This window comes from Lissotriton helveticus, chromosome 8 (genome assembly GCF_964261635.1).
Source record: "Lissotriton helveticus chromosome 8, aLisHel1.1, whole genome shotgun sequence".
Lineage (NCBI taxonomy): Eukaryota > Metazoa > Chordata > Amphibia > Caudata > Salamandridae > Lissotriton > Lissotriton helveticus.
Window position 1 is genome coordinate 415,117,654 of NC_136069.1, and position 14,536 is coordinate 415,132,189.

A 14,536-nucleotide genomic window follows, 5' to 3' on the forward strand; every position below is an offset into this window, starting at 1 on the left:
GCAAAAGAGGGACACATCTCCAAAAGCAACATGTACTCCAGACAATTAGCACCATTAAAGTGATGAACAACCTGGGCGTGCTTAACAGCTAAACATTAGAACAATCTGACTAAAATAATGTTTGATAAAAAGATATGCAAGCACTGGCATGTAAACTTTTCTTGGATTCAGAAAAAACTTCAAGAACCTTAAATGCAGTCTTTCATTACAGAATAAAGACTGGAATATCAAATATTAAATGCAAGCAAAGTAGAATTTTGTTGATGAAGAGCGAAAAACACCAACCTGAATAGGATTCCTGTAGAAGGATTGCTTTCCTGCAGATGGGAACGACATAGCAATCACACGATCTGAAAAAGTGAAAGATGTGCTTTAACTATATACTATACATTTACGATTCATGCAAATTATAACACAAAATGCTTTTTAAAATTGTCTGCGTGGTACTAACCATTTCAGTTGACTTCATGATTAACATCTTAGTGTTACTTTCCAACAAAGGCCAACACAATTTTAGGACCCTATTTGCCCAATGATTTCTAGTCAATAAAAAACCCTTTCATTACTAGAAGTAGTGTTCATTCAGGAGGGGAATCCACCAGTGGACTTTCCTTCAACATAGGATAGTGAACTAATTCACAAGTGTACTATCCTTCAGTTTTAATATTTCCCCAGTCATTGGAGGATTGTTTTTAGTCGCCAAACTATAAGTAAGGTTCATCATGCATTACAATATATATAGACCAGGTAGTTAAAGAGTTGCTATACAGTTATACAAGTTATTCCCATTAGGCATTTCTTTTAAATTCAACACACCTCGAAATACTGCTCTTCAGAGACACAGCTTCGTAAAGCTTTAGAAATAATGATTCAAATAGAAAACTTTAACCAAAATGTCTAAGTGGTTCCTACTGTGAGTCTTACACTGCGCTCTGTGGTATTATCATTGATACTCTTATTCACAAGGTTTTCCAGCAGAAGAAAATAATTGATCCAGCATAGAACCCAGGGGTGGTAGGTCATGTGGGTCCAAGATGATTAGCATTTTAGCATACAACTATAGTTATTGGATATATGGTTCTTCTCACACTCAACATCCAAAGACAGAAGGAATATTGAAGGCACACTACTAACTCGAAAAAGAGGTTCTTCAACATAGCCTGATGGAATTGGACTAAAATATAAGTATAAATGCCAAGACTGCTTTTGAGAAATAGAGTAGAATTAACAGGAGATAGTATGTGACCATTTGGATCCTAGTATCATTTGTCCTTCCTTGATTTCTTTCCTTCACGTCTCATAGGTTACTCGTCTTGGAGTAAGCAGTCTTTCTGCTTTTTGTGTGGGCATGGAGCTGATTAACAGGAGATCACTTATCCCTTAAAGTGCAGTTCTAATCATTGAGTGCCAGCAGGAGTAAGGAGTCCTTTAGTCAGTGTGTGCATCCTCTTCCTCTAGCAGGAGCCAGTAATCTACGTTCTTCCAGCAGGGCCTTCTTGCTCAGGTGAAGTTTGACCAGGTTCAGGTATGTTCTGAATGTGCATGAGCCAGAGATTGGACAATGTTTCTTACCAAACCCTGGCTACTTTCTCACCGCATGTCACTCTCCATTTGGATCACCCCCTCTTTACCTTACTGTAACATGACCCAGAAACCCCTGCTTTAAAATGGCAGAACCTTTCTGCTACTAGACAGATCTCTTTCAGCCCCTTAGCCACTCCTGTACTAAAATGAGCTTGCCGTCTACCAGACAGGGTCAAAACCGATTCTCCCTCTTAATAGAGGTTTGAGCCAAGGGTCTAGGAAGGCTCTGAGAATGAATAAGCGTACATCTTGTCAGGCCTTTTTGAGATCAACAAGTCGAAAGAAGGCTGCCCTAAGGTCTGCCTTGCTGTCGCACCCCTCCCAGATTACTAGTCCCTGCTAAATTACTAGTAGATAACTCTGTTCTTCCTGGGCTCAGAGACAGGCCACTGTCTTCTGAATCAGAGTCCTTAATTCTCCTAGCCAAGGATATGTATTTGCCTTTGAAGGCTCAATGAGAGGCCAAATTGGTTTTAAGCCAGTATGGGCTCAGGCAGCATAAAGTAAATTTCTACAAAGTTACCTTTCTACTAAAGTTATCAAAACTTTGATTTCACCAGATTTGGAAATTTAGGTGTGAAATAAATTTCAATTACTTCTCTATCATTTTTGCAGGTGGATTTGAAGAATTAGTATGTTAAGCATACTTGGGTCTGTTCATGGAAAAGTTTAACAGCCTTCAAAGTAAAACTAGACTTTGGGTCTTCAGTCATTTTGATGGCACACTTTTTAAGCATACAGTATGACACTTTCTTTTATATATTAGGCACCCTGTCTTAAAGCCTTACAAGACACACCTTAAGGGTGACTTATTAATGAATCCGACTCCAGAATGGATAAAAAATCTGTATAATCAAATGATGTATAAACGTGCAGGTAGACATATAATGTGTTTTATTTCACTAACAGACAGAGACATGTACTCCATTTGAGAAAACGCATTACTCCAGACACCTAGGAAATATTGGGTTATTACTCCTCCTTTTCACAGAAGTCAGTGTACATGTGTTTTCAGGGTGAATACTGCAAGTAAAATGTCCCTAAAAACCCGACAACCATATGTATATGTCTTTATGGGTATTCACATATGGATGTTCACTTCATTTAAGAGGGACACCTTTCAGGGATTTACTGTCCATGTTCCTGCATTTACAAATGCATAAAATACATCATAGTGGTGGCTTTGTAAGTTCAATTTATGACATGCAGCTTCCACCAGTTCTGAGTCTGAGGATGTGGAATGTATGCTAGAAACGAATTTTGTCTCTCTAATTAAAACTTAGGCATGTACAAATCTTTGAGATCCGCTCTCCATTGAAGGATGTATGACGGTACAACGCGTGGTATTACCACGCGTACCGTTACAACGCAGGTTTTACAACGCAAGTCGTTACAATGACTTGCGTTGGGGGGCGCTGGTTAGTGAATAGTTTAATTTATCATTCCAACTCCAGTCCCCGTGGAAAGTAGGGAAGGTGTTGGATAGTAAATTAAACTATTCCCTATCCTAAAGCGCCCTCCAGCGAAAGTCGTTGTAACGACTTTCGTTGTAAAACCTGCGTGGTAATGGTACCACGTTGTAAAAGTTTTGTGGTAAAGGATGTTCCCCCACTGGATGTAGGACGGTACAACGCGTGACATGCCTGCTACCACAGAACTCTCGTACTTAGATGTAACACATCCGCCTCATTATACAGTTCGTATTTTTCTCTGGTAGCAATCCCTTATTAGACATAGGACCTGATTATGACTTTGGCGGTGTGGGAGCGGGCCGCCACGCCAGCGCCCCACACCCACACTGCCAAATTCGACTTCTGCCCACCCTTCAGATTACGAGTCATTTCATGGTCTGGCGGGCAGGCGGTGCGGCGGTCCTGTGGCTGTGCAGTTCAAAGGCTCCAATGTGAGACTTCGTACTGCAGCGCAGACGGAGTGGCAAAGCAAATTCCTGCACGGCATGGACTTTGCAGCCCATGATGTGCAGGAAGTGGGGTGCATGCACACAGGGCGGCACACCATGTGCCCCCTGCATACACCCCCATGGAAAGTGTGGAGGTCAGGAAAGTCATAATATGCTTGGCGTTGCCGCTGCATATTGCTGCCCCAGACCGCTGTGCCAACCTGGAGGGATCACGGATCACTGGTGGTTCCTGCGATCCCGTGGCGGTCGAACCACCAAAGTTGTAATGCAAAAGTCATATCGCTGGTGCGGCGGTAGCCGCCACACCACTATGGACTGCCAAACTCATAATTAGGCCCTTAGTCTTAAGACAGTTTCTTCAGGAACCTCAGATGAGTGTACAGCAAAAAATGGACCGGGACTGCAAGTAGACAACACAGGCTTTGAGAGTGTCAATGTGTTGAGCCGTTAACAACTGTTTCACGTATCCTATATATTGCACTGCCTTAAGAATAACATACTGCCCAATACAGACTCACTGAAAAGAAGCTCTACCTTCCTAAATCATATCAAATTGTGAAAAATACAGTCGGGCTAGTCGTTAGATTAGAGGCGTGCACATATCTCAACAAATTAGGAAAGTACTGTCACCGAGGCAGGTCACTCACACACACACTACCTATTTCGTGAAAATGCACATTTTCAGATATGCATTCATGTACTAGAAAGTAGTTTCACTAATCAGCTGACGTTCACTTTTTCACGAATTGCAGCTTTTGCAAGTGCAATTCAGAAGTGAAACTATAGCTTCTTCTGTGACTTGACCAAAAGATGTTTCCTTACAAAAAGTCACTGATATTGTGAAAGCAACGTTCTTACTATACTACGCAGTTGTTGGACATTGCATAGGCTTTTGGGATCTCTGGAAGGCAGTCTCTTGACTTGACAAGCTACTTTCCTGTCACAAACAAAGAAGGAGAACATGTGTTGGTTTAGGAGCTCACATTCATTCTTGGCTTAGCGTACAGATGTCCTAAGAACTCACCCTGTGACTAAGGTTTTAGGGGATTCCCTCAGGTATAGTGCTTGTGTATAGTAGTTAACTTAAAGCACTACAACGATCACCTCATCTCCAAAATCAATCCCATTAGCGAGCAGGACAGAAAAATTGTATGAATAATAGCTTACTTATAACACAGTCATAACCCATGCAACGCAAGTGACACATGTTACATTTCTACACAAGTGGACGAGCTTGTCACTATCAGAATGTGGGCACCAGTGGGGCAATATTTCTAACAGAACTAGAAGTTTTATAGTTCTGCTTATTGGGCACAAAGAGGATTTAACTGTAACTGGACTTCAGTAGGACCAGATCTGGATCCTCAATAGAATACTCTGGATGAACGTACATTGAATTCAAACAACACATATAATTCATCCTATGACTCATAGGGGCATATTTACAAAACAAAATGTCAGAGTGTGGTGTTACGCCAAATTTGGTAATGCAGCGCTCTGACATTTTTAAAATGCAGGCATGCGCCCTATTTACAAAAATACGGCATACTCCTGCGTTTACTCTAGCGCAGGCGCCAAGTACCCTGCCTAGCACCAGTGCAGACACCCTTGCACCATGTTGCAAGGGTGTATGCGAGGCAGAGGCGATTGTTTATGTGCAGGAAAGTTCACCTTCCTGCACATAAACAATCAATAATGGTGATTTACTCTTTTATAGAAAAAGTAAAAAACAAGGAGAAATTGAACATTTCTACTCTTATCACCATTCTAAGACCAGGTGTTACCAGGCCTTAGTTTTTGGAGCTGCCCCAGCCTTATAAATCTGGGGCAGCATAAAAAAACAATGGGTGTTGAGGTGGAATGCCCACAGCAACACCTATTGCTCACCCCTTTGCCACAGCAGACAGAAGCAGAAATGTGGCGTTAAGCTACGTTAAGTGGCTTAGCGCCACTGTGTAAATATGTGAAAAAGCGCTACACCAGCAGAGCATCATGAAAAGTGACATTCTGCTGATGATAGGGGTGTGTAAATATGCCCCCAGGGGCATGACACAGGCCCACGCAGCCCCCACTGTGCGGGGGGTATGCTCAAGGGGGGCCCCTCAGCACAGCACTGTGGCTGGAGAACTCCTGATTGAGCCTGGAGGGGGTCCCTCCACGTACCTTGCAGGGAGGCCCCCTCAATTTTCGTTATGCCAGTGCATGTCCCTCAGTGTCTTTAGGCACGGTTCTGCCTAACATCTGAGTGGGCTATTAGAGGAGAACAGATAACTTCTAAAGTCACACTTGAAGATCTAGAGGGTTTAAGCAGATCATAGGTACCTGATTAGGGTCTTCATCAGCAGGGCTCACAGTCTGGAAGATGTATATTTGCATATGTGGTGGTCGTTGACAATAGTGTATACACAAATTAATTTTGGTTTTGGTTTGATGATCATATTCTTTACTTCTCTGGCAGGAGCTGGCCTTCTCTGAATAGACAAAGGTCATTCTTGGTCTAAACTTATAACGACATCGCCCAATACGTCTCACAGAAAATAGAGCTTATTTACCAGAAAATAGTCCCATCAGGGAGCCAGCCTGCGGACTCCTTGTCACCTGATCTGCCAGCACAGGCAACCTCCCGGTTGCTAAAGAGTTTTCCTCCTGTGACACTGACAAATGTAGATACCCTTCTTTGCATGGTAAAATCAGGTTCCCCCCTAGATACCATTCCGGCCAAAGCAGTTACCCCTCTGGCCTGCCATCTGTCTCCTCTCATTTAGGGTCTTCTCAATCTCTCACTGAGAGAGGGTCACGTCCCGTCAGAATGGAAAGAAGCACAGGTCATGCCTATCCGCAAATCAACAAGGCTCCACTAAAAGATCTCTCTAATCTCCACCCCATTTCGCTCCTTCCCTTCCTGAGCAAGCTTTTGGAGAAGCACATAATTAAACTTCTCTCCAACCATGTCGAACAGGCTGGTTGCTTAGACTCCTCTCAGTCAGGCTTCAGGCCCAAATACAGCACAAATCAGCTCTGCTTGCAGTCATGGATAACATCAGGTTGGCCCTAGAGGGGACAACCTATGATTCTGGTGCTGTTGGACCTACCAGCTGCGTTCGACACGGTTTCACACCAGATATTGCTCAGGAGACTGAAGGCGGCTGGACTTAGAGAATCGGCTCCGCAGTGGATGACGAGTTTTCTATCTTCTCGTTCTCAGACTGTCATCCTTGGCCCGTATCGTTCGGCGCCTATGGAATTAACCAAGGGAGTGCCCAAGGGCTCTTGTTTGAGCCCCACCTTGTTTAATATCTATGTAGCTCCCTTGGCCAACCTCCTTAGGGCATGCGGGTTCATTCCCATATCTTACGCCGATGACACACAGCTGCTTTTCCCATTTGACAAATTTACTCCAACAGTATAGGAGACCTTCTCCTCTGGTATGAGAGCTATCTCTAACTGGTTGAAGAGTAACTTCCTCCAATGTAATGTTGGGAAGACGGAGATTTTGCTCTTTGGGGAGGCTCCCCTACTATGGACTCCGGATTGGTGGCTGGCTGATCTTGGGGTTCCCCCGATACAAAATCCCTGGTCAAAGACTTAGGCATTCGTCTGGATCAGGCTCTGACTTTGAAGGAGCATGCTGAACACACAGCCGGTTCCTGTTTTCACATAATGGGCTTACTACGCTGGGTCTTTCCTTTACTTCCTGACTCAAACCGGAAGACACAGACACTTATATTAAGCTGTCTGGACTACTGCAATGGCTTGCTGATTTCTGCTAATGAGTCCTTGCTTAGCAGACTGCAGGTAGTCCAGTACACTGCTGCACAATTGGTCCTCAATTCCCCTCCCAGGACTGCCTCCCGCCCTCTTCTCTGCCAGCTGCACTGGCTTCATATACGCGAACAGGTTAAGTTCAAAGTCTGCTGTACCATCCACAAGGCTTTATTTAACCTTGGCCCGCCCTTCTCTCTGAGAAATTTACACCTTATCTGCCTTCCAGGTACCTCCGTTCGGGATCTAAGTGTCTTCTTGTGGTTCCTCGAGTCAAGAAAGCCAGATTGGGTGGGAAGGCTCTTTCCCATCTCGGTCCCATATACTGGAACAAACTTCCTCTGCATCTAAGACAATGTTCAAACCACCTACAAATTAGAAAGCAGCTTAAAACCACTCTTTTCTGTCTGTGATGTTGCAATTTAGCCTCATGTTGTGCCACCCATCCAAAGCACAAAGATACCCCTTCCAGGGTCGATTCAGGCACTATACAAACAAACAAATAAATAAATAAACTTAAAAATAGTACTTGGTATTTATACTTTATTCTAGCCTGCACTGGCAGCCTTACATACCTCTGTGATTTAGTCTTGTTTCATCAGGCTGTTGGTCAGTTGGTTGTTAGACTAGAAAAATACTCCCAGTCGACTCCTCCTATTAGCATTATGCTTAAGTTAGCATTTGCTGCACTATTTTGCATTTAGCCACAATTTTGTGTGATGATCGAATCTAACTTCTGTCTCAATTCGTCTGCCTCAGCAGAAAGCAGCTTCGATATTTTTTTTTATTTCTTCTAGGCTGAGCTTCGTTGTCTTAATTAATACATGAATGTGCCTTTGCATACCTTCCTTGTTAGATAGGCCTGTTCTCATGCTTACAGTGGCGGGCACGGGCAGAGTAACCTTGAGGCTGAGATAACACGTACCCAGTCCCAGGAGTATAGCCTGTCTTCTATGTCTCCTTTGTTTTAACCTGCTATAACTGGAAATTTCCAGTTTTGGACGGGCCTTGCTAAGCATTGCAAATGTATAACACCTGATGTAACGTTAGTGAGGGTCAGTCCCCTTGTTAGCATCTTAGGAGGCTAGTCACACTGGACTCAGCTCGAGCGCTATATTAATAAATAACTTGGTTTGTATTCTCTACTGTCTGACCGACTTCATTTGTTTGGAAGGCTGAGAGGTGGTCGCGAGTGACCCGGGTGACCCTAATCGGGTCACTTCCTTCATGATGGACTTTTGTGTCTTTCTGTCATTTTCACGTTTCAAATATAGAGCACGTAAATATAGTCCAGTCTAGGGTTTACAATTGATCCAATGACGGTAGCCCCAATGTCTGCTGGTATCATGCCAAGCTCTTCATTCAACAAAGAAAAAAACAATCCAAACTGAGGGTACATAGACTGGGTTTCTTTCAGCAATGCCAGGACATTATTTATGTTATTGACTAGGGAGACCTTTTGAATCAAAAGGCTCAGCATGCTGTAAGGGTTAACTTGTTTTCTGACTGGTTAGTTGTCCCACACATATTATTTATGTTTTTGGGGGATTAAGCTGTAACAGCAGAGCCTTGTTCAGGTCTTACCATACCCTCTAATGAGGAGAACTGGTTGGCGCTTCTCTCTGAGGAGTCTTCTGCCTGTACCAGAAGCTAAGCATCATCAGCAAAGATAGAAATAGAAGTTCATGAGTTCTGATGAGCTCTGTTTGAGTCTGGGGCCAGAACGGTCTCCTCAAGCCCCCCTCACATAAGGGATTAGGCAGGTAAGAGATGCGTCCCCAGTTTAATCAGGTGGAGGCAATTAGACAAACAGGAGGCAAGCCATGCCAGAGTGGGTCTTTTTACTCCCCAATATCCGAAAGGCACTGGAGCAGTTGTCAAATGTATCAGGAAACAGGGGACCAATCTTTGAGGGAGCAGCAGTCAGACACCTCTTTGAGGGAGCAACGTCCTAAATTAGGATGTATCCCATTGATACATCCTTCAGTTTTCAAGGTCACCCAGACATATTTGTCACACACATTTATTCCTAGAAAGATGATTATATCTGCTTCAGGGCCTTTTATTAGAATATTGCGGGAGGAGGAAGTTGCTACCGCCAGCCATGCTAGCACCAGCCTGCTCCAAACCACTTTATAGACAGGGCTGAGGTGAAAATGATGCCAGTCTTGTAGTGGAACTTCTGCCTCTGGGCTGCCAGGCAGACATCATGTAGGGATTTGGCAGAAGAACCCACCACCCGATTCATACCCTGCTTTACAGGGTGGAGGGTTGTCAGAGAAGCAGCCGTGTATGGATGGCAGCACAGTAGGGGTGAACATAGAGAAGCAATCTCGTGATACAGACTATGAGAACGGGCGGTCGGTACCTACATGTAGCTCTTAATTGGAGCCTATATGGGTAGTACCCCATTATATACCGTTTGGAAATGTCGTACAGATCTAAGGGCCAGATGCATACAAAAAATTTTTGGCAGTCCCCTAATTGCGAAGCTTTGCGGTTCACAATTAGGGAATTGCAAAACGGCATGCATGAAAGTGTACTTTCTGCGATTCCTATGGGGTCGCAAATGACCTACCTCAGGAATATTAATGAGGTAGGTCGCAATTTGTGACCCCCTAGGAATCGCAAAAATCACTGTGATGGTGGCCCGCTGGGATCAGCAGACCACCATGCCTGTGATTACTTTTAAATAAAGCAATCATTTTTTTTAGTAAAGCAGCCCGTTTTCCTTAAAGGAAAACGAACACCCACATGCATCAAGCGATTTTGGAGTCGCAAACGGTGCGAATCGCAAAATTCGGCCATTTGCGATTCCAAAATTACTTTTTGGGATGCATTAAACTATTTTTTAAAAATCGCAATTTTTCGCGATTTCTAAAAATGCGATTGCATTTAAGGAATCGCATTTTTGCGATTCCTTAAATGCAATGCATGAATGTTTTTAAAAATGCGAATTCGCAAATTGGAGGAGCAAATTAACACAAGGTTGACCCTCGTGTTAATTTGCGAAATCTTTCAAAAATGCTCAAAAAAGCATTTTTGAAAGTGTCATGTTACACACACACGTCCTTTGGACATGTGTGTGAAACTTGCACTTAAAAAAACATTTCAAGGGTGCAGGGGGGGGGGTCCTTTGGATCCCCCCTCAGCACCCTTGAAATGCATTAACAAATTGCGATTCGCAAAACGAAAATCGCAAAATGTTAATGCCTTCCCATTGATTCCTATGGGCCTTTTGCCCATAGGAATCAATGGGAAGGTTTTCCTTAATTGCGATTCGCAAAATGTGCATCGCAATTAAGGAAAATTAAGAAATCGCTAAAATATTTGCGAATTGTTGATGCATAGGTATTTGCAATTTCTAAATTGCGATTCCTTAATTTTCGCAATTTAGGAATCGCAAATACCAACAATGATGCATGTGGGTGGAAATGCTTTACAAAAAGAAAAATGAAAAGTTTTCTTTTCATTTTTTAAGAGCAGGCAATGGTCCTTGGGACCAATGCCTGCTCTTAAAAATGCTTTTACAAATATTCACAAAGGAGAAGGGGTCCCTTGGGGACCATCTGAGAATGTTTGACCACCTACTTGAAGTAGGTGGTAATATGCAAATGTTTTGCGACAGCATTCAAGGTCACAAAACATTCACGCATACTGTTAGGATTCGCTATTTGGAAGGGACGCCCTAAACACGCCCCTTCCAAATAGCGCATCCCAAACCCATTTTGTGATTCGGTAGCAGGGTACCGAATCGCAAAATTGGGTTTGATGCCTCGCAAAAGCATTTTTTGCAATCACAAACGGGCCAATTCAGCGAATTCGCCCATTTGCGAGGAGAAAAATGCTTGATACATCTGGCCCTAAGTTTACAAATTATGAATGTAGTCCTTTTTCAGCCACCCCTCTTCCCTAAGTAGATGAGTCTTTATAGAACTACCTTGGTGGCAGTTTTGGGAGGGTCATCTTGACAGGAATCGTATTTACTTTAATTTGTTTTTCAACTTTCAAACACAAGCACTATTTAATTACACAATTAGCACTCAACAATCAGAAATAATCACCGACACCTTCACAGAAATTTCACTTTTCAGTCATATCTAGCATGTTGTAGCACATTCCAGCACACACAGTTCATCACATAGCAACTATCTAACAATGTGGAGTTTACAAGTATCACTACAGTTTTCATGCTAAGGACGACTACATACTGCTTTGTGTGGGAGGTTATTAAGAGAGTCAGTCTCTTTCAATCCACAACCAATTGCAAAAGAACTCATTCAGCTGGTACCCCAATATCAAAGTGGTACTCTCGTCATAGTACAGAAGATCATGTGCCTTCTTGGTACACACATTTTGCAAAAGTTTATTTAATGAGATTTGTGTGTATCCTGTGCGTGGATGTAAACGTTTATCTGAACTCGTATGTCAACCACTCATGAGAAAGTTTTTCTTAATACATGCACTTTAATTCATGCCATTTGGATTAACTGCAGCAAGCATTGGCACTGATATACCAGGGGAATATATTATATTTTACAAACCTGTGATGTACGTGAGATCCAGGTCAAAGCCATCCTTTTGATAACGCCTTTTGTTCTCTGAAACCTGAAAGAACACAAAATCATATCCTGTTAAGGTTGAAAATAAAACTCGATTTAAATAATGTCATGTCATTGGAATATGGCGCTGAGATGGGTAAAGTCGTTGCTGGTTTCATTGAAAGTAGAAAGAGATGGGTGAAACTGTTGTCAGAACTGGCAAAAACCAACATTATCACTGAGACCACCCCTGGGTGATCATGCAAACATGATACCCAGCCTAGGAGTTCAGTTGGCAAAATGAAACAGCACCACACAACTCACACCTAAAAAAGAGACGCAACACTGCGACAGAACTAGCTACAACGACTCAGAGTATGACGCTGCACACCACAGGGACACACCATGAAAAGCAAGTTAACAAGAATGATGCATGAAGACAGCAGCTACATCTGCAGCTTAAGCGAAAGCACTTCAGCTGGCAAGCTCACCTTCCTAATACAGCCCATGCTACTGAATTGACCCTTTCTAAACACAGGTTCATTTTTAATTAATCCCTTAATTCTTTTGCGTTAAGCAAAACACAAAACAGCCTTTCATCACTGCTTAGTTGGAGCACCCTGCCTAATCTCCACATGACATTCACATGCGTCAGCAGATAATAACCTTTCTAATGGTTTTCCAGGCTTTTTATTTATGTTTTCCATGACGATGTCCCATTCCTTGCATACAGATTCCTACCGGATGTATGACATTACAACGCATGCTTTTACCCCGCATGCTTTTACGACTCAGTTTTTACAACGCATGCTGTTACAACGCATAGCGCTTTGGGGTGCTGGATAGTGAATAGTTTAATTTACTATTCCAACTCCAGTCCCCGTGGATAGTAGGGAAGGTGTTGGATAGTAAATTAAATCTATTCCCTATCCTAGAGCGCCCCCCCCCCAGCGCAATGCGTTGTAATGACATGCGTTGTAATGGTTGCGTCGTAAAGGCACTGCGTGGTAAAAGTTGCGTTGTAAAGGATGTTTCCCCTTCCTACCTCATCAAACATCAAGGAAACAGCTTGGTCCCTTGTGCACTGTCTCTAAGTGACTCAGAAGGAGGTCCCCAGTGTCAGGTGGTGCAGCGCGCCCTTATAAACCAGTTAAAGTGCCACTTCAACATAATCCAGCAGACAGCCGCTTGCAACTTCTCCATCACAACATAAGTAATTTTTTCACAAAGCCCATCATATTGTGGCCTGTACAGCGTTATGTGCCCTGCTCCACATAATCCCTTTAACAAAATTCTGCATGCCATTTAAAATTAAGTGGCCAATGTATTAAAAAGTAACGCAGAGCAGCAAGTGACCTTGCTGTGCTGTGCTGCGTTACAGGGATAGGACTGGAATGCGCTGTATTTAACACAATACATCGCATTTATGCCTTTTCCTCCAGCGCTGATCTACAATGGGCTGCCTAGCGCCAAAGCAAGCACCCTTGCACCACGGGCAAGGGTGCCTACATTGCATGAAGGATTGTTTTTGTGCAGGAGTGGGCACCTTCCTGCACAAAAACAATCCCCCGAGGCATATTGCTCTTTCTATGTGTGCTGCAGAGCACACATAGAAAGAGGAAGTAATGGGAAGAAATTAAGAATTCTCCTTTTTACACCTCACCTGGGATGTGTGGCATTTTATCGCATTCCCACGTCTACTAATGATGGTAAATCTGGGAACGCGGTAAAATCTATGCGACGCCCATGGAATCCTCCCTGGGGCAGAGTAACGCAACGCAGCGATTTGTGTTACTCCTGATCTATCAAGTCACTTAGGGCCACACAAAGTGACTTGATACATTACACTTTAGGATTTGCATAGTGCACACACGACGCAAACCCTTGATATGTTTGCCACTCATTGAATCTCATCAAAAGGCTGTGAGGTGCTCCTTCATCCATGAAATATTGTCTACTTTGATATTTCACTTACAGCCTTAAATTACAACCCACTTAAAATGTCAATGAAACAAGACCAACAAATACCCTACATTTTCACAAAATCCACAAACCAGTGGCGATTTCGGCCATTCGGCCATTCCTGTGACACTAATGTTCTCAAGATGTGTCCAGACTCACCCTCGCACTCGCTGTGGCAGCAGGCCTTGTTGCGTGTCCAAGTATCTGAATTATTCTCTTCACAAAGTAATGTTTTCCTTAATGAAAATTAATCATACTCATGGAGACCGATAGGTTTCATTATACTGTTACCCACGTAGAAGAGTGACATGGTTTAAATGGCCGACTTCAGGTTTGCCCATAGTAAGGATGACCCCTAATGTTAAGCAAATGTAAATAGGTCAATGGCAGCCTAATGATTTTAGTTTCCATCCGGTTCTTGCAAACACATCTCCTAGAGAAATCAAGTAACGTAAAGAACTTAGGGGCATATTATCAAGGACCGGTGTTAAAATTATCACCGTTTTATCGGCAGGAAACTGCCGATAAAACGGCGATAATGGGCTTGATAATACGCCCTTGTGAATTCCCATAGAAGCCCATGTTCTGATGTTAACATGGGCTTCTATGGGAATTAACAAGGGCGTATTATCAAGTCCATTATCGCCGTTTTATTGGCAGTTTCCTGCCGATAAAACGGCGATAATTTTAACACCGGTCCTTGATAATATGCCCCCTACTTCTATTGAACAATGCTGTTGTTAATGCCAAGATACACTGTCAGTGT

General features: G+C 43.1%; 1 protein-coding gene across 3 annotated transcripts in view; it reads right to left on the bottom strand.

The window, feature by feature from the left end:
* Window positions 1-14,536, bottom strand: part of LOC144772725 (phosphatidylinositol 3,4,5-trisphosphate 3-phosphatase TPTE2-like) — a 298,439-nt gene that overhangs the window by 116,262 nt on the left and 167,641 nt on the right. For all 3 annotated transcript variants that reach the window (XM_078657252.1, XM_078657251.1, XM_078657254.1), the window contains exons 8-9: window positions 11,812-11,875; window positions 286-350 (exon numbers count right to left, since the gene is read on the bottom strand). In XM_078657252.1, coding sequence (XP_078513378.1) covers window positions 286-350; window positions 11,812-11,875 — 129 coding nt within the window. The remainder of the gene's footprint in view (window positions 1-285; window positions 351-11,811; window positions 11,876-14,536) is intronic.